At 29.6% G+C, this 21885-nt stretch overlaps 2 protein-coding genes across 4 annotated transcripts; both read right to left on the minus strand.

Annotated features, from left to right (window-relative positions):
* Positions 1-10199: 10199 nt before the first annotated feature.
* LOC100213116 (steryl-sulfatase) lies at positions 10200-18103 on the minus strand. Of its 3 annotated transcripts, none has more exons than XM_065799404.1 (3): positions 18047-18103; positions 14508-14579; positions 10200-12045 (listed from the first exon to the last, which is right to left on the minus strand). In XM_065799404.1, the coding sequence occupies exon 3, from the start codon at positions 12019-12021 to the stop codon at positions 10363-10365; it is 1659 nt and encodes a 552-aa protein (XP_065655476.1). In that variant the 5' UTR covers positions 12022-12045; positions 14508-14579; positions 18047-18103; the 3' UTR covers positions 10200-10362. The 3 variants fall into 3 exon arrangements, with proteins under 3 accessions (XP_065655476.1, XP_065655477.1, XP_065655478.1); XM_065799405.1 differs by lacking the exon at positions 18047-18103 and adding an exon at positions 15547-15603; XM_065799406.1 differs by having other exon boundaries at positions 10202-11942.
* LOC136081237 (protein GVQW3-like) lies at positions 16230-16730 on the minus strand. The gene has a single exon (XM_065798538.1). It carries the CDS (start codon positions 16728-16730, stop codon positions 16230-16232), a length of 501 nt encoding a protein of 166 aa, XP_065654610.1.
* Positions 18104-21885: the final 3782 nt, after the last annotated feature.

Here is a 21885-nt window from a genome sequence, read left to right on the forward strand (position 1 = left end):
TTTACTTATGAAGATTATGACAGAATTTTGAAATGTTATTTGCAATAAACTTGAAATTTCTGCCTGATAAAAAAAACATGTTTATTGGCATGGAATTAATGGAAATGGACTAAATGTCAGAAATGCTAGTAAAGTTCGGAAGCTACTTCCTAGTTTAAAAGAATTTATATTAGATTGTTTTCCTTCTTATTATCCAGTTGTTGAGCTTTTGAAATCATATACTGCATGTAAATTTAAAATATGCATTATATTTTATATTTTACAAACTATTTAATTATAGTTAAAAATGAAACTTCTATTGAATCTAAAGCAATTTCACTAAATTGACATTTATTAATAAACATGTGCTTTGGAATGAGTCTCATAAAGGTTATGCTGATGCTGTAGCATCATATATAAGGAGTTTAAAGGTATTAGATAAACAAATAGAGAAACATCATATTTAAAACTTATATTTAAAATAAAAAAAATTTTTTATATGTTAAGCGGTGGATTTTAATTTAAATAATAATTTAGAAAGTTTAAAAATATGCAAGACTGCATTCAATCACAACTTTTCTACACGATGAAAAGGTCACAAAATTGAACATCGTCATATCATGTTTTTAAATAGAGCCAAGCTGCCATTGGATATATCTACACCATAATTTGCTAAAAACTCTAAGCAGGTTCTTAAGCTCAGATTTCAGATCAAACCACGGAGAACTTCTCAGAAAAGCAGTAGTGGAGTACTTAAGTCACCGAATTTGAATTTTGTTCACTCTTGTAGTTTATACATAAAACTTACAATAATATACATATCTTGTACATTATATTATACTATTTAATATTACAGATCATAATATATAGTACCATTATAGATTATTTAATATTATACAAGTATTTATGTATCTACAAATGATATTATATTATACAATACTACAGATTATATTATATTTTACCATATAATATGACATTATGTTTCAGAAAATTTTAAACAAGGTCTTATAATGTTTCAGATTATATTATATTATCATACATAGTTATATATAATAATATGATCATTTATTTTATAAATGATATATAAATCAACTGAACTTAATATTTTGTATTGTTAGTTTAAATGGTCATATCTTCAGAACGCTATAATATTTTTTGTTGAAATTTGAAATCTATCAAATGATTTTTAATCTTGTTTATGATGGTATTTAAAAGAATGAAAATAAAGTGAGGGACAAGGGGAGGAAAAATTGATTTTTTTTTAGGACGTACACCAAACAATTCGTTCTTTTTATAAATTTGTTTTTATGTTAGTGATTAACATTTTGTCATATAACTTTTTTGAAGTAATCAACTTTTCAACCTTAATGACCTAGATTTGACAAGTGCTTAATGAAAGAAAATAATATGCAATTTGGAATTCGGAGAACTAAATATTACATGCAGAGATTCGCAAAAGTTAATTCAAATTGGGTCCTTGAAATTCTCATGAAATTGTATTGACGAAAATTTATTTTGGTTTTTCCACATAAACGATGTGCAATCAAAAATTGATTGCACAATTAGCTTAATGCATGTTTTTATTTGCTTAACACATTAATATACATTATATATGTTTAATGCATTTATTCATTTACTTGTTTTACGTTGGCCAGGTAATATCTCACTTGTGTAAAAATCAAAATTTTACAGGAGACAAATAACTAACAAATTATATTATAATTTGTTAGTTATTTGTTTTTTACTCTTACTTTTAAAACCTCATTTCATTGAAATATATAGTTTTTTCAGTCTCCTGTAAAATTTTGCTTTTTACACAAGTGAGATATTACCTGGCCAACGACGATATACGAAATCATTATTTACCAACACTTAATTTTTATATTTAAATATATAAACTATGATTCTGAAAAACAATAAATTTATAAAGATGGGAAAAAGTACTCTAAAAATGAAAATGTTTAGTATTTATTATTGATAATTTATAAGTATTCCGTTGGTTTATTTTTGCTATGCATTTAAGACAGAACAAAACAAGCAAAATTAAATTAATAAAAAGATTGCGACCTAAAGTAAAATGGAGTCAAATAAAAAAAACTAAAATTTTTTTAATTTGATTTTTAAGTTAAGTATTTAAATTGAACTCAAAATTCTTTGCAACTTTATATAAGCAGCCTTGGGCTTGCGCGTTTGCCTCAAAAGCTAGATATCCGTGTTTCAACTCCACCTCAGGGCAAGTTTTATAATATCAGTAAGGAAGGAGACGTGAAATTCATTTCAAACGCTCTTCCGCGTTGCTCTGTGATAAAACCGTAAGGACTTCTTGGGGCACCTAAATTTAAAAAAACAAAACAAACTTTTTTCCTTAAAAAAACAAACTCTGAGCTATTTTATTAGACTCCAGAATTTATTCCAGAACCTAATATTTACTTTATTAATTTAATGTATGAATTAAAGAAGATATTTATCCTTTGTATTCTTACATAAAATTTTTAACAACCTTATTTTAAACCTGCAAGCCCACATAAAGGCTTTATATCAAAATATTTTGTTGACTTTAGTTATCGGATTGAAGGTTGTTTTTTATGTAAACGTTTCTTTATATTTTCATTATTCGAGTATACAAACAATAAAATATCTTTTGAATTTAGCAACCGTAGCGCAGTGTTTAGCGCGCTTGCATCAGAAACTAGAGATAATCAACGCCACCTCTGGGCAAGTTTTATAACATCGGTAAGGAAGGAGGACTTCTTTTTAAATGCTCTTCCGCGGTGTTCTGTGATAAGAAAGTAAGGATTACTTAGGGCACCTAAAATAAAAAAACATAAGAGTGGAAAACTTTTTTTTTCTGTCCGTGAAAACTTTTTCATGGACAGAAAAAAAAATTTTTCCGCACATTTAAAGAACTTTCATTGTTTTTATTATTTTTTGATTTAAAATGTTTTAATTTAAAATAAATTGCTTTAATACTGCGTCGTAAGCCTTTAATACCAATTAGGGAAGATGGGACAAAAAAATTTGTTGTGAGGTGCGTTTTATATTTTCTAAAAATACCATAAAGTTTGGGTTAAAATTATAGACTAGTAAATAGGTCATAGGTAAACTAGGGTCATTTCGGATAAAGCGAGCCAATAAAACTAAAATCAGTGTGTATTAATAACTATGTGAAATATCTTAATACTTCTTGTACTAGAAAACTCTATAACAGATACCTAAACTATGATATAATGTAAAGTGAGCCACACTAATATAAAGTGAGCCAAGTAAACTATATATGATACATAGGAAAGGCTCGCTTTATATTAACAAATTTATAAAGTGAGCCACCATTATTGGTAAAGCGAGCCAATAGCTTATATGATTATTCTAAAGTGAGCCATTTAGCTTTTATTTCAGACAAAAATTTACAAAATTGGAAGTATTATTACAAATAATATTTACTATATTAATATTAACTTTATTACCTACGATATAGTAAACTGGTATTAAAAGTTTGCAAACATTAACCTCAAATGCATACAATGCAAAAAATTTAAAGAACAAAAGCAATATAAAAATGTCAGCGACTAGTCTAATAAAAATAAGACTACTAAAGCTGCAGATAAATGATGCAGTACAAAATGCAAAATATCAAGTCTTAACTAGAGTTAATTTACTTAGTTGTTGTTTGAACACAATCAGCACATAGTTGTCCACGCACGGTTATTTCGATACAGCTCTCATGTAACCAATCACGGCACGCGTCACACTCAATCCATTCATCATCAATGAGAGGATCAGTTGCTTCACCATATGCAAACCCACAATATTTGCAAATGTCCTCTTCTTTTTGTTTCTTTTCTTTTTTGTTTCTTTCTTTTTCTTTATAACCTTCTGTTTAACAGTTTTCTTCTGTTTCTTTCCTTTGCTGGTCTCTTTCTCTTTAGCTGCTTTTTTTGTTATTGGTTTGGTTCTTTCTTGAATAAATGCTACATTTTCTTCTGATGTCAATTCATAAGATGGTGGTTTCTTACGTGGCCGACTGCTTTGTGGTCGATCTCTGTGTGGCACTGGCATCAAGTTTTCGAAAGACACATCGAAGTCTGCTTGTTCAATTGACACAATTGCATTTTCATCAGTGGTAGGTAAACAAGTACTACCAGCAATATCAGTATTGACATGTTGCTCATGCTGCTTATCTAGGCGAGTATTAGAATTAGATGCATTAATATTATCTTTATTAGCTGTATCAACAAGTTTAGCACTAGAACTATTTGAAATATCTGGCAATTGCATTTCATTCAGATTAATTATGTCAACGGATTCGGTCACAAAAATTAACTGCAAATTCATAGCTGCATTAGGTACAGGTGGCTGTTCAATACTCGATCGCAGTGCCAAGCAAGAATTTTCAATATTTGACAACATATTGGGCTGAGAATCCAATGGCTCGGTTTACCTGAATGCCCTTGGCTCGGTTTATCTAACAGTTATGCAAAACCGAGCCAGGTTGAAAATTCGATTAAAAAACTTTATCATCGCTCAAATACATATCAACACTGTATTTTTTGAAATAGTTTCTCATATTAATAATATTACAATCATATTTACTATAAATAGTGTCAAATATGAAATACTCACTTTTCTTAATTGAAGCTAAACAAAATATAAGGTCTTAAAGCGAAAAAACGTTTTGTTACTACTCGAATGATTATAATTATACCACCGCGAAAATAATTGCTTAGCAACTGTTTTTAAAATATTCATTAGACTTTAAAATGAATAACTAATATTAAATAAATTGTTATAAATCGAAAGCATAATTTGATTTCGTAAAATTGCAATATTTAGGCGACCGGCTCGCTTTATCCGATGGCTCGCTTTATCCGAAATGACCCTATTACAAAACTCATAACTTAATCATTAAATTAAGCTCATAAGTGTTCACCTCGTGTTCGGGTGACATGGGATTGGGTAAAATGGGAAAAGTAAAAAGAAAGAATTTCTTAATATTTTTGATTGTCTATTCTACTCACAATATAACATACCAATTTGTTTGTATGGTAGGAGTTGGTGGTTGTAATACTGAAGCAATATCAAGAGCACAGCATTACTTTCCTTTGCATTGTTCATTCAATTCAATTAATATATGGCTTCTGTGGTTGTCCATTATTAAAAGTAATGAATTATCCTTGTTTGGATGTTCAACCCAAACGAGAATAATTCATTACTTTTTTTCTTAGTTACTTTTTTGCTTTTTGTACTTTTTCGTTTGTTACACCACAAAATGTTTTAACCATTTAAAAATTAACCATTTAAAAAATTTTCTGTATTTAGTTAGAGCACCTTTAAACACACGACTACGAAAGTAGATACGAGGAAATATCAATAAAAGTGGTTTAGAATTTCAAAGAGCATCTAAAAAAACTCACAATTGTGACCTACTTATTTTGATTCTACACCCAGTGGCGTAGGAGGTTTTTAAATATTTGAAATAACTAACTTTTAAACAAAAAGAATATTCCAAACCTTTTCACGTTCGTATGCATGACGAAAATATTCTTCACAAAAAATAAATTACTGTGATAGGAGAATGGGAACAAGAAACCCTATAATCTTAGCCCCAGGACAATGAGTTGAATTATTTATTGTTTTATATAAATAAACTAGCTATGTATTTACCGACAGATTTCAAACTTTATGTTTAAATTGTTCAGTGTTCAGTTTTATGACCATGTAAAGAATAACCCCCCTCAATATTAGAGGATCACAAACTTTACATGGTCATAAAAACTGAATAATTTAAACATAAAATTTGAAATCTTTAGATGAATACATATCGAGTTTATACAAAAAGAAAAAATAAATATTTCAACTCATTGCCCTCACGTTTAGGGTAAGGGGAGGGATGGCTAAGATTTTAGGGTTTCTTGTTCCCATTCTTCTTTCACAGTAATATTTTTTTGTGAAGAATCTTTTCGTCATACATATAAACGTAAATAAGTTTCGAATATTCTTTTTGTTTAAAAGTTGGTTATTTCAAACACTTAAAAACCTTCCTACTTCACTGCCTAAACCTATAATCACTTTTTGTGGCTTATAAACGGTTATAAGACCTGTCTTATCAATATTGTAAATGCCATCAGCAGTAAACTTATAGCGTTTCTACAGATTTTCAAGGTTTTTGAAGATGACTTTTACATTTGTACGATCAGAACTAGTTTTTCAACTCAGCTTGATAGCTGGCAAATAGATAATTTTTCACGATTTAAGAACAAGTAGTATCAATTAGTATCAGCTATTTCATTCCTTTTCCAGTTTTCTGGTTTTATTTGTTTATTTTTTTATTTTATTTTCATTTTTACCTGTATTTTGATGAGCAAGTTGCTTTGTTTCTTTTATATTAATTCCCAAATGCATTACAGATATTTAACAAAGACTTTTTTTTGTGCTTTATTAAAAATTTACTTATGTTGTTTGCCAAAATATAAGCTATTTTGAGAAGTTTCATTGTTAACTTTCATTATCCTCTGGAAACTTCATTTTGAAATCTTATACTCTTGTACAGCAGCTACTTCATTTAGAAAACTTATACTCCTGAAAAACTGCCAGACTCCTCAACCATCATAACAACTTCTATTGAACAAGCATCAGATCGACTGACGTTTAATTCGTTTTAATTAGTACCTTGGTAACTGAAGATAAATATTTGTAATATCTTGGTAACTGAAGATAAATATTTGTAATATCTTGGTAACTGAAGATAAATACTTGTAGTACCTTGGTAACTGAAGATAAATATTTGTAGTATTTTGGTAACTGAAGATAAATGTTTGTAGTATTTTGGTAACTGAAGAAAATTATTATCTTAATCACTAAAGTATTAGCAAACTATGCTTTATTTTTTTTTATTTGTTTTTATTATTTTTATTATTATTTTATTGTTTTATTTAATTATGTTATATTTAGTTGCATTAACAAAAATTTAGGTTTAACTATAAATTTTGATTTATTTTAAGAAAAATAAAATCAAATTCAAAAAAAGATTTCAGTAAAAAAAATAAAGGTAATAGTGAAATACATATTGCAATGAAGTTGTGTCACTTCATTTCATCACTAGAGTCATCTCATATCACTTCACTTCATCATTAGAAAATATTTTTTTTTGTAATTCTCTCAGTTTTATCTGACCCATATTTTATCCATAACTAATTTATAAATTACAGATCAAACATAGCATTTATGGTAATCTGTAATAAAATACAGTTTTTAAAGTGTTATGTAAATATTTAGGCAGGAAACATACTGTTAAAGACGTTTTCAATAATCTGGTTAAAATTCTCTCATAAACAAGAATTATATATAGTTTTTTCTACTAAAAGTAAATTAACATAAAGTAAACATTGAAATCTTATCAAAAACCTAAACAATATTAGTCTGTTTACTTGCTTTTTTTTTAAAAAAAAAATTATTTTAAAACTAAAAATGTAGTAAATTAAAATTAGATGGTATTAGACAGTGTCCGATTTTACCTCAATATTTGTCACCCATTCACCTCATTATTAGCAGTTGTAAAATAATCTTTTTTTTTATATATCGATGAAATTCAGCACCTTTTAATCGTTAATTACTCAAAAACTACTTAACAAATTTTTTTAATTTTTTTGCACACGGAAGTTAATGTGTTGTTGTCTGATTGTAATAGTAATAAATGGTTGGTTATCATTGCTATCGGATTAAAATGAGTAAACAAATATTAAATCGAAAAAAAGTTTTAGAAAATTTTCTTCGAAATCGATCGTTGTCACAAATTGACATTTCGAAATTGACCGGTGTTTCTCGATCATCAGTTGGATTTATTTTGCAGCGATATAAACAGACTCAATCTATTGAAAGAGAAGCTGGAAGTGGAAAAAAAAAAGTATTTAAAGATAAATATAGAGCAAAATCAATTATTCGCCCCATAAAGGCAAATCCATGTCAGTCGCAGAGAGACCTTACGAGAAAATTTAAATGCAGCCAAGCTTTAATAGGAAAAGTACTTAGATCTCAAGAATATAAAGCATATCATAAAAAGAAAACTCCAAAGAATTGATGGAGAAATTAAAGCAATTCGTCGTTCCAAAAAGTAAACTTTTAAACCTTCTCGGTTTATAACTTGTGCATAATTGAAGACGATGAAACCTATTACAAAAAGTACTTTTTACAATTGCCAGGGCAATAATATTTTTATCAGTTGAAAGGCAGATATGTTGCCGAAAAATTCAAGTTTGAATATACTGAAAAATTTGCTCCCAATTTCCTTATTTTGCAAGCAATCTGCTCCTGTTGTTTAAAAAGTACGCTTCTTGAAACTTTGAACGCAGATTCATATATAAAAGAATGCTTAAAGAAACGCCTTTTGCCATTTATTAAAAAGCATAAAATGTCCACAATATTTTGGCCTGATTTGGCTACAACTCACTACTCCAAGAAGTCTCTAGAATGTTATGAAAAAAATGGCGTCGAATTTGTTTCTAAAGAAGCAAATCCTACGAATTGTCCTGAGCAGCGAGTATTTAAAAGTTATTGGTCAATTATAAAAGGAATCTTAATTGAAAAGCAAGAAATTAGCTACAAATAAAAAAGATTTTAAGAAAAAATGAATAGCCGCATCAAAAAAAGTAACTCCAAGCAAGATCCAGCAGATGATGTCAAGTACTGGCAAAGATATTCAGTTTCTATCTAAGCGTCCGATAAAAAATGTAAAAATTATTGAAATAAAAAAAATCAATTAGCTTAATTGAGTTAAAAAATTACGAAAATCTGTTAAGTAGTTTACAACTAAAAGATGCTGAATTTCATTCTGTTCAACCGATAGTTGTCTAAACCATTTACTATTTGCTTAACTTATACCTTACTTTATAAAACAGAATATACACTGATATACTTTTCATATATGATAGCTTATTTTACGCAATCTCAGAATAGCTTTATACTATTTCGTTCATTAGTAATCTCTGTCTCAATTTTGTATTAAACTTATTCAACTTTCTTAGTGTTTATTAGTATTATTCCATACCTTCGGTTCTTTAAATGAGATTATAAACTCAGTTGTCGCTAGTCTTTGGGGCTTTGTTGTCACTTGAATATTTAGTTAAGTATACATGCTGATTTATTTTGGACGGGTTAAAAATTTCAAGAATAATACTTATCAACTTTGAACACAAAAATCTTAGATATTTTGAAAAGATTTTTTTTTTCAAATTAATATATTTAACAGAGCAATTGTTTGAAAATGGAAATAAATTAGGGAGGCTGTGATAAATAATTTTAATAAACTTGTTTGGTACTAAAAAAAAATCGGACTCACGGAATATCGATGTAACGTGTATCGATGTAAAGATTAAAACAGTCAAAGACTAATATTCTAAAAAAATTAACGAAAAAACTTGAAAAACGCTCCGACGATTTGATTCGCTTGATCTAACTTGATCAGTTAGATCAACCAAATCAAATCTCTCTCCCTCCCCCCCTCCCCCCATCAATACAAATCATTATTTCCTCTCTGCTCAGAATTTAAATTTTTTTTAAATCGCCCTTCCCCTCCCTTACTAGATGGTCTGGATCCGCCCATGCTTGTCTGGTTACTTTTGTACTCTGCAGTTTTACTTAAGAATGGATTTATAAAACAAGTTTATTAATTTAGGAATAATATTAAGGTATTATTTGAAATATTAACAATTATTATTGTCAGCGGATACCTTATTGATTATCACAAGTCGGAAAAAGGTCACTGATATAATTTGGAAATATGGGAAAAAAGTCACCATTTGGAAAGTCTCTTGGTTAAAAAGATTTTAATGAATTTAATTGAATTGGATTGGATTCATTAAATGAATGTTAATGAATCCAATCATGAATATCGTATATTAGGTTTAAAAGTTCGAATTAAAATTAGCATAAGGGTTCAATATTTTATTGCAAAATATTAATGAAAGATTCTGGTTTTAATTAACTTTTTTCTTTACTTTTTGGGGTTAACTTTTCTCTTAATTTTTTACTTCGAGTGATCGGAAGATTGAGTTATCGGGGGTTTAAGTTAAAGGACATTTGCTGGACTTTTTTCCAAGCTTTAAAGCTTTAAGAATGTTTTGTTATCGATTTTGCTTTTCAAATGCTATAAAATGTAGTCATAGACATTAATTTCGTAGAGCTATAATTTTTTTAATTAAACCATCTATAATATTTTTATATAATTTTTAATATATATAAATTATATTTATATAATTTTGTTTATTATGCAATCTTACCTTTGATAAGAGGCCCATTTTAAATGACCATTAAATAACAAAAAAAGTAATATTACGATTGCAAAAAAAAAAAAAAATAAAAAAAAAATCATTAGAAATTAAACATTAAAAATTAAAAAAACGGTTTATTGCACCACAGTTGTCTGTCAAGTGAAAATCTATTTTTTTCCTTCGATAACTGGCGTTCAACATATTTAATAGAATCAATATGGCTCGCTACAGCTTTATCAATCGTGGAGCGAACATTACTATAATTTTCATCTTCGCTTGAAATTGAATGAGATTCTGAATAGTCTTTCACTATATTATATAGTTCTGGTGATTGTAATTTTAAAACACTATCACCAAAACATTTACATAATGAACCATCACAAAAATTACTTTCATTGTGAGACTTAGGAATTTGATAATGCAATTTCCAAACATTGCCATCATCAGTTGTGTATGTAACAGCCTCTAGTTTCGCTCCACAATAATGATATAAAAACCTCGGACGAGGATCAACATTAAAACCTCTCAAAATATCTGAAATATCCATACCATCTAACAATTGGTTTGACGGAGCACTTATGTTAGAAATAGACATCAAAGTCGGATACACATCTAGAAGACTAGTAGGATGAGCGTATTGTGTGTTACTAGGTATCTTACCAGGCCACATTACAACAGTTGGAACTCTTATGCCACCTTCAAAACTGGAAGATTTACCACCTCTATAGCTTCCTTTCCAGCCTCCGTGATATTCTCCATTAACTATCATATATAACGCAGGTCCATGATCTGATGTAAAATAAATAAAAGTTTTATCAAGCACTTCAAGTTCTTTCAATTTATCAAGAATTAGTCCAACCGAGTGATCGAGTTCTTCCACATTATCGCCATATTTACCATGTTTACTGTGTCCTACAAAACTTGGATGTGTTTTTAATGCTGAATGAACTTTATGATATGCAACAACAGCAAGAAAAGGAACTCTTTTATTATTTTCAATAAATCCGTTAACTTCTTTGGTTAACTTCGATGTAAATTGAGATAAATCTACAGGTTGTTCGACTACATCACGGTTTCGCATAACAAAGCAATTCGTGTAACGAACTATCATACACCATAAAATAAATAAACACCAAAGAATAAAATAAGTTGCTGTGAGAAAAACAATATACCTTTTACAAATGAAATTACTTTTTACTAATATAAAAATTGTAACACAAATTGTTGGTAAAAACATTCCACTTATTGGAAAGGGTAAACGAGGCACCAATTCATAAGCTCCGTTATCAATATCACTGCAATCTTGTACGTTGGTTAATGGTAATCCATAATAATAATCAAAACCATGGTTTAAAGGAAAATGCGAAAAATCACTGTTGTTACAGCAGTGAATACCTAAATGCCATTTGCCAAAATAACCGGTGGTAAAATTGTTTTCTTTTAGGACGTGACCAAATGTTTTATGTGTCGGCTGTAAACCAGAAGAGCTAGATGATCTAAGAATCACTCTGCTAGCATCGTCCTCAAATGCACCAAAACCCAGCCTTAATGCATATCTGCCAGTTAACAATGCAGCACGACTTGGTGTACATATTGACTCTGCTGCTAAATTATGCATCAGTTTCATACCATTCTTTGCAATATAGTCTATATTTGGAGTTTTAATGCTACTGTTGCCAAAGCATCCAATGTCAGCAATACCTAAATCGTCAGCAATAAATATAACTATGTTTGGTTTACCATCCACATAGAGTAGAATCAGCACCAACAGCAGGTACATCTTTAAAAAACCAACAATTGTTGCCTAAACATAATTATATAAGTGAAATCATCATTTTAATATAAAAAAACATCTATTTTTAACTTTAAACTTTTTTTTATTATTCGGTGAATAAAAATTAATAAAAATATTTTGCACGGTTTTGATAGTTCAGAACATTGCACGCTAGTGACGAGATCAGGCTACAGATGATTTTTTGTAAAATAAATTCAGACCATCATGAATAAAAACAACTCAAAAAAAATAATTTGGGGGCCTCCATAAAACACGTACGCAATAAAACCATTGATTTAGGACCAACTCCATCCTCCCCCCCCTTATATGTACTTGTATACCTTCAACAACTCCTCCTCCTCGCTCTTCCTCTGCGTACATACGCATTATTTATTACATAATCAACCCTTATAATAATCATAATAAAAATCAAAACATAAAAAACAAAAAAACTCATGCTATTTTTTAAACTTGTGAAATGCTATTGCTATTAAATTTTACAATGCTTCTGTAAAATGTACTCGCTGTCTTTAACATCTACACAAGAAAAAAACTCCCTAGTTTGAAATTCTAGAAAACTCTTTTTTACCTTTAGGATCTACATCTGAAAAAAAGCTGAGGATATTAATTAACTTCGTACCACCGACTGTTTATGCATAAATATCCCACTCTCTAATTGATGAAAATGCAATTGAAGTTCTCACATTGTTGTATCATAAACCGAAAAACGAATTATTCACGTGACATCTGTTAGCAACACACAAACAACATACTGGCAAAACACTGGAAAAATTCATACAAGCTTTCCAAAATGTAGCAAGAGACTGCAACTTTAAAGCTGTAACACCCGATATTAGGTTTAAGTGATAAATGCAGTTTGATACGCCAGAAACTACTAGAACACAAGACTCTCAAACTATTATCAGTATTCGATCAAGAAAGATTACTAGAATTTGCACAAAAATTTTCCGAACAGTATCAGTCTAACGTACTGCAAATTCTAATGCAAGAAAATATACCGATAATCAAAAAACTTCACCAACAACCACAAAACTGTGTGACTTCTGTGGAAACAAATAGTACTTATCCTGCTCAAAACGCAGTTTGCCACAAATGTCAAAAACAAGGACATATTGCTAAAGTGTGTAAATAAAATAGATTATTAGCTGTTAATGAATCCGAAGATTTATTAGTAATATTAAGTGCTGGGCCCCTAATTGCCCCTCACATGCAATTCAGATAGTAGAAATAAATGAGGAGAATTTTTTTGCATTAACAAATACCGGATGCTTAGACAACCTTATCAACAAATGCATTGTCAATCAGTATTAAAACCCATATAAAATTCAACGTTATTGTAGAGTAAATAGAATTTTTTAAAATCAGAAGTATGTAGATACTGCTTTATTTATGTGTGATGTTATTTTTGGTCAAGCTTTTGAAACAGCATAGCAATATAAGAATACCTTTTGGAGGAACATTACCTCTTATGTCAATTTGTAGTCTTAAAAAAAAAGGTGATTACAAAAGTGCAATCCCAATTAATTCAATTAATCTACCTGTTTATACTGTATCTCCTAATAGTATAAAGTCAGACCCAGAGAGATTAGAATCCCTACTTAATTTACCAGTACCACTAAATGGTAAAGTATTACAAAGAATTGTAAGCTGTTCTCCTACTACTAAAAGATAATCTTTATTTAATCTGAAAAGGTAAGTCTGTTATTACAGTGATCAACATTCACACTTAATCAGCAAGCTACAGACGCTTTTAAACTACTAAAAAACGACACAGCAAATGCTGTTGCAAAAACAATTGAAAAAACAATTTGTTGTTGAAACAGATGCGACTGATTTTCTGTTAGCTGCAATATTAAAACAAATGTACAAACACTGGCCTTCTCAAAATCTTTAAAACACGAAAAACACTAACCAGCTGTTGAAAAAGAAGCACACGCTAAGCCCACTTCTGACATCAACTAAAAATTGGTATATCTTTACAATTATTTACTAGCACAATTTCCATTCGCTTTTCCTTGCTCTGATACATCTTTGGTAATTTAGTGTTTCAAGAATCTGTTCTCTTTGTTTGTTTCAAGAATCTGTTCTCTTTGTCAGAATAAATATAATCATGGTTGCTTATATTTATTCTGACAGAGGCAGTTCTCTATTATCAGGAGAAGTACTTTCTTGCATATCCTAGGCATTGCCACGAGCAGAATGAGGCTTAATCCCAGAGGAAACGGACAAATAGAGCACTTTAATGGAATAATATGGATTTTTTTGACATTAGGTTTCAAATCAAAATAGCTAACATTGAAAAACTGGAAAATTGTATTGCGGGATGCTTTACACTCAATTCGCTCTTTCTTTGTACTGCAATAAATGCAATACCATAAGAGATTCTCCAAAACAGATAAGAATCCACAGTATCCATTAGAGATTTAGCTCTATTAGGAGAATTATAACAATAAAAAATAATTAAAAAGTACCTTTATTCAATGAACAACTTTAATGCCAAAAAGTTGGAATGTAAACTTTGTTGAATTACCAAAAAGAACTGGCTAAAGTGATAAAGCTGCAGATTAGTAAAAGCATGTAAGTAATGCGGTAGTGGTGTAGTGGTAAAGCGCTCGCTTTATAAGCGAGAGGTTCCGAGTTCGATCCCCACCACGTCCCTGGTAGTACCGCGCTCAACTTGTTTCTCCGCGCAGCGGCCTTGTTCGTCAAGGTTCGTGTTTCGAAGTTATAGAGTTGAGAGAGGGTTATAACCACTATTAAGTAGCCTCCTCATCTGTAGTGGCCTTCCTGGCCTTGAGGAGGTGAATAACACAAAAAAAAAAAAAAAAAAAAAAAAAAAGTAAGCTAATACTATCTAAGTGAAATATATATATATATATATATATATATATATATATATATATATATATATATATATATATATATATATATATATATATATATATATATATATACAGAGGATGATCTATCTCAAAACATCAAAAGCATCTTTTGATGTTTTTTGAGACTTCCAGACATGGAGCTAACTCCAAACATTTATATGTTTATAGATGTTAATTCAGGTTACTTAGCAAAAATTGCAATGCTCGGAACCTAGGAACAAAAAAGCTTCAAAACTTTAGCTACACCTGCCCTAAATGTGAAAGCAAAAAATTGATTAAATTTTTTTTTTACTATTATTAATTAAATTTGTAATTATCTATAAATTTTAAAAGCCGTAAAGTAATATCTTAGTGTTCAAAAATTATGACCTTAATTAAATTTTACCCGCTCAAACTGAGAGGGTTTCCAAACATATAGTCATAATTTTGAACACTAATAAATTATTATATAAAATTTTAAATTTGTTGATAAACATAAACTTAGTTGAGAATAGCAACAAAAAAAAATTTATTCAACTTATTGCTTTCACATTTAGGGCAAGTATGGCTAAAATTTTAGGGTTCTTTTGTTCCCAGACTCCAATCTATGAAAATCATCCTTATTTGACACAAGTCTAAATATACAAACCTTTGAAGTTTGCTCAATGTCTGAAAATATTTACATTTTTGGTGCTTAAAAGAAATTTAGGCTATATAATATATATGTATATACTACTGTGATCAAAAAGTAAGGTGAATTTTTTTATAAAATGAAAAATCTTTATTTATTCTTCCAAATCTGTATCGTCCCCCTCAAAATAATCCCCCCCCGGCCCCAATGCACTTTTACCAACATTTTTTCCAGTCTTCAAAGCATGCCGAAAAGTCCTCAGTAAGGATAGCCTTCAATGCGCGTGCAGATTCACGTTGGATCTCTTCAATGGACTCAAAACGATTTCCCCGGAGTGGTCTCTTGAGCTTTAGGAACAGGCAGAAGTCACACGGTGCTAAGTCGGGCGAATACGGTGGTTGTGGAGCAACATGGGTAGAGTTTTTAGCGAAAAACTCACGAAGAAATAGTGCTGTATGCGAAGGTGCATTATCGTGGTGCAAAATCCAAGAGTTATTGGCCCATAATTCCGGTCTCTTTTTGCGAATAGCTTCACGCAAACGTTGCATAACGCTTAAATAATATTCCTTGTTGACAGTTTGGCCAGTTGGAAGGAATTCGTAGTCCATGACACCACAATAATCAAAGAAAACAACATGACCTTGATTTTTGAGTGATTTTGACATGGTTGCTTCGGTCTCGGCTCGCCTTTTTCACGGTATTCACTCGATTGGTCGGATGTGCGTAGACCCAAGTCTCATCGCAGTAATAATTTGTTTGTAGACGTCTTGATAGTCAGAAAGCATAGCTTCACACGTTTTAACGCGACGCTCTTTTTTAAAGAAATTGAGAAATTTCGGCACCAAACGTGATTTGAGTCTTCTGAGGCCCAAATGATCCTTCAAAATCGCTTGCACCAACCCAAATGATATTCCAACCATGTCAACAAGGTCTCGAATGGTTAACCGACAATTTGCAAGCACCAATTCTTTGATTTTGTTGATGTGGCGATCATCAATCGAAGTCAATGGTCGTCCAGAGCGTTCCAAGTCATCAACACGTTCTCGGCCTTCTTTGAAGTCTTTGTACCACTTGTAAACATTTTTTTGAGACATAGTCTCTTCACCTAAGGCCTTTTGCAACATTCGATACGTTTCAGCAGCAGAAATATCATTCTGCAAACAAAATTTAATAGCAATTCTTTGCTCAACAAAATTAGACATCATGAAAATCGCCGAATGCACTTTTGGTACTTCAGAAACAAGCGTAAACAAAACAAAAAAATTATGAGTTTGACATGTAATTTGGCGCAAATGTTAATGACATTCCTACCAACTTAAATTAAAAATTCACCTTACTTTTTGATCACAGTAGTATATATATATATATATATATATATATATATATATATATATATATATATATATATATGTTTATATGTATATATATGTATATATATATGTATATGTATATATATATATATATATATATAAATAAATAAATATATATATGTATGTATATATACATATATATATATATATATATATATATATATATATATATATATATATATATATATATATATATATATATAATTATTACAAATAAAATATTAAATAATTGCACAATCCTCACAATAATTCTGATCATTGTGACACAATTATTGAAGGACTTAACAAAATTTGCAATACGAATAATTTCAAAAAATCATAGGTGTTTTTTAATTTAAAATTTCCTGATAACACCTTGTGAAGTAAGTTTAGATAAAAATATTTTAATAGAAGTTGTTTTTCTCTTTAATTAAGAAAAATTTCAAATAAAACCTCTCAAAACTCAAGTCATAGTTCTAGGTTTAAAATTATCAGTTATATACAAGAGCTAGTACCAATTCAACATTCTAAATGAATTTTTCAAATTTCTATGCAGCCCCATTCGCGGTATTCAATTTGAACAATATTAAATTTTCAGCAATTACACTAGTTATCAGTACTCAATTGTGCAGCCATCACAAGACTATGGTGGATTCAAAAAAACTTGAACTTATTGTAAAGTATTCAGGATTATTTTTAAGCTGCTGATTTAAGTTACTTTAATGATTGCTTGAGAACATTATTCACTGAAGTCCTCCAGTCCATTTCATTGAAACAACTTTTTGCCTCTTACTACTTTTTTCTTGTTTGCAATAATCTAACTTCTTTTTATGGAAACAATATTTCAAGAAAACATTTTAAAACAAAAAAAGTTTTTTGCAAACCATTTTAATGTTAATGAACATATATATAACGGGTAAGAACGCATTTAAACGTCTGATTTGTTTTATGTTAGCTCTCAATAATCCAATTAAACTGGGATAAAATGAAAACTTCTTTCAACATTTCTTATACCAGTTTGACTAAACCACAGCAAAAAATTTATTCAACAATAATTTAATTGATACCATTTTAAACTTTAACCAATTTATTCATTAAAAAAAATTGATATAAACAAAACCATTTATATTTAAAAATGGATAAAAAATTGTTATTATTTATATCACTACCATTTTTGTTTTTGCACCATGCGTAGGGTTGCCAGACGTCCGGCTTTTATGAAGGAGAACACAATAAAACAAGTTATTTTTACAGGTTTGGCGTTGTCTTCTTCGTAAAAGCCGAACGTCTGGCAATCCCTAGTCATCCGCAAAGTGACCAAATTCGAGCCAGTGACCAAATTCCACCCACATTTTAAATTTAACATTTCTATCTTGGTTTCTGCTTTATGCTTGTTAATGCGACTTTTTTGAGACTGGCATGAACTCAGACAATAAAAAAAAACATTTTAGTTGGCGGGTGTTTATAATAGAAGAAACATCATATTAAATATCTATCTCGAAAAAATACTACTTTAAATTTAAAATATCATGTAAGCATCCAGTTTGAAGCTTATAAGCATTAAATATTTATTACTTAACGAAATGGTAATTATTTTAAACTATAAATATATTTCTTAAAAAGACAATTTTAGCTTTATAATTATGCTGAGTCATTTCTATAGATTATATTTCTGAATTAAATGCTCCTGGTAGAAAGACCAGAACCCGACCAGGTATAAACCTTATTTCGGCCAAGGCCGAAATTAGGTTCACGAGTGTCTAAAAGTAACTCATACTTGTACGATATTTATATTATTAGATTATATTCTTTTAATACTTTATGTTATATTTATGTCCTAAAACTTATCAATCTTAAATATATGCATTTATTTAGTTAAATATTTATATAATATTTTTAAAATATGATGATGATGACTTAAAAATAAACAAAAGTCAAAATAATTGAAAGATATTATATTGTTTCATGAAGATTATTGCTTATAAATGAAATTATATTAAAAAAATAATCTTTAATTGAAAGTTTTAATAATTTATAATATAAAGTTTTCATTTTAGAATGGCTGATAATAAAAAAAAATTTCATAATAAGAAACAATGTCTTCCAACTCAAAGTAAATATGTGAAATATAAAGAGGAAGTGTTACTTGAAACTATAAACTGTTATTGGTTCACCTAAAATGTCTGTTAGAGCTGCTGCTAAATTTTTAAAAAATATCTCGAGCAACTTTGCAGAGCAAGATAAATGGAAAAATTGGGATAGATGCAAAAGCAGGAAGAAAAACTTTAATGTTACTTGATCTCAAAAAAAAGTTACTTGATTTTGCAGACAATAGAGCTAGGATGGGCATTGGTTTTGGAAAAGAGCAATTCATGGTATATGCTGGCAAGCTCGCCAGAAAATATGGATATTCTTTTAAGAATGGCAAACCATCTAATAAATGGTGAAACTATTAAACAATCAACATTACAGAAAAGTAACTTTTCAACAACCAGAATCAACAGCATCAGTTCATCGTCAATGCATGAATCCTATAAAGGTGGCAAATTATTTTACCGCACTTAAAGAAGTCATTAAAAACTGTCAGCTTGAAGTAATATGGAACATGGATGAGACAGGCTGCAGCTAGACTTTAAGGCGCAAAAAATTGTCGCTGCATAAGGTACTAAATATTTACATATGAGAACCAGTGGAAATCGAGAAATGATTGCTTTAATTGTTTGTGTGAGTGCAGCAGGAAGAGCCTTACCACCTCATGTGATTCGAAAAGGGAACACAATAAAATACCTTCAAAGTTTTCAAGTTCTAGATGCCCCTGAAGGAACCAACTGGAGTCCAAGTGAATCTGGATGGACTAAACAAGGGATTGCAAAACTATGGTTTGAGCTTACATTTTTAAAAAACATTGGACACAACGTCCACAAGTATTAATTTTGCATGGCCACGATTCCCACAATTTTCTAGAGTTAATAGATATGGCCATACAAAACCGAATTGAAATTGTTGAATTACCTGCTCATACAAGCAATTGGCTTCAACCTTGCGATCAAACTGTATTTAAGTCATTAAAAGTTTCATATAATAACGCAGTCCAGGATATGATGTCTAATCACCTTAGGGTTATAATAAATAAGGCCAATTTCACAGGACTTTTAACCAAGGCCTGGAATAAAAGTAAGAAAAAAGCTAATATTGAATCTGGCTTTAAATCACGTGGAATCCTTCCATATAATCCTTCCATTACTCCGGCTGAAGTTTACTTGCCAAAATGTATGTATTCGGAAGACAGGTTAGTGACTAATCTCTTTGATTAAATTAAAACAATTGATAATACAACAACAGTTGAGCATATTAATCAAACAACAGACAGCAAAAATACTTTTACCAGATATTGACTTGAAACAACATGTAATTACCAACCCAAGATTTGCTATAGCAAATGATCATGACTGTTTAGCTGAACCAATAACCGTAGTAGAAATTCCAGAACATAGCAGTGATGGTTTAGTGGAACTAAGTATGTAAAATATAAAACTAAAAGCTGCGAATAATAAAGCTGCATTTACTAGTAAGTTTCAAGACAGCTTTAGGATTACGTCTGACTCTGAAATTGAACAGCCTATTGATCAGCATGAGATTGATTTTACAGTTTCAACTCTTTCAGCTTCTGATTTTGTATTTGTATCTGATTTCAGCTTTGATCTTTTGTCCCAAATTTCTCTTTTAAAAATTCATTTTATCCAGGAGATGGAGATAATTATATTTTGCTATATTCAGATGCAAGTTTTACAAAGAACAAAAAAGTTTAGAATGCAGACAAACTTTTTGTGCTTACTTCTAAGGAAGCATATGAGTCACAATTAAAGCAGATGCAAAAAAAAGCTCAAAATGAAACGGAAAAAGATATGCATAAATTGAAAAGACTACCAAACTTAAAAATAAAGGAAGCAGAGGTATTGTCAAAAGACAATCCTTGAAAAAAATCTTTGCTATAAGAATAAACCAATAAAAGTATAAAAAAACAATGCGTAATTTGATTATGTTGTTATGAATTTTTGTTCGTACCGTTTAAATCTTTTATATAGTTCACTTTTAAAACAGTAGTATAGATTGACATCAATTATCCTGATTTACACATAATATAGGTTCTTATTTAAAATATTAATTCTAGTTTTGTGTTTGGTTTTTATTTACATTAAAAAAAAAAGCTTTGTTTGTAATCAACATGTATACTTTATTTTTTCTTGCCCATGGGCAAGGTGATGCAACTCACTCCTGAAAATATATTTTTTTACAAGTTTAGGCATCCTAATTAAGTTTAGGCAAGTTTATTTATTGATGAGTGCTTAGTATTAAGTTAAACAATCATTTTCTAATTGATGTTTAAGAATATATTTATTTTAACTTTAAACTAAACAAACTTTAAGTAGATCCACTTAAATAAAATCACTAAAACTGTTTTGCTTATTGTTTATCTGTCAACCGGCTAAATTTGTAGGATTAAAAAAATTATGGATTCAGTATTTAGTAATACAATTAATTTTTAAATATTTTAAATGCAAAACATAAAAGTATTGGTAAAAAGCTTTTTTTTATATTGGCTGTAATTAGGTTCATACGCATACGCGTGGCTGAAACTTGGTCATAGTGACTGTATTTTAGTTTAATTGATATACTTTTGGTTGTCGTTTTTTTTTCAAACAGTTTTCATTTATAATAATTGCTGTAATTATATCCTAAATGCTGAAAGATTTATCTTACTAGAAAAGCAAAACCTTCATATTGACCTTTTTGTTAATATGTTTGTAGAAACAATTTTGTAAAGATGCGGCTGGAATTTAGTCTTTTCACCATAAGCTCTCTTTTCAAACCTTGATTCCAACCGTTTCCTTTAAGTCCGCAAATATGAAAAAGATTAATTTTTCAGTTCAACACAACCTGACCAAACCCTCAGTCGATGTATGCACACTCAATGTGCCTATTGCTACATATGTCGATGTACGTACAC

The sequence above is a fragment of the Hydra vulgaris genome, chromosome 06 (assembly GCF_038396675.1).
Source record: "Hydra vulgaris chromosome 06, alternate assembly HydraT2T_AEP".
NCBI classification, from domain to species: Eukaryota; Metazoa; Cnidaria; class Hydrozoa; order Anthoathecata; family Hydridae; genus Hydra; species Hydra vulgaris.

What these genes read in the sequence shown, in the direction of transcription:
- LOC100213116 (XM_065799404.1), bottom strand. Translation starts at nt 12,021, where the DNA reads ATGTACCTGCTGTTGGTGCTGATTCTACTCTATGTGGATGGTAAACCA.
- LOC136081237 (XM_065798538.1), bottom strand. Translation starts at nt 16,730, where the DNA reads ATGTCTAATTTTGTTGAGCAAAGAATTGCTATTAAATTTTGTTTGCAG.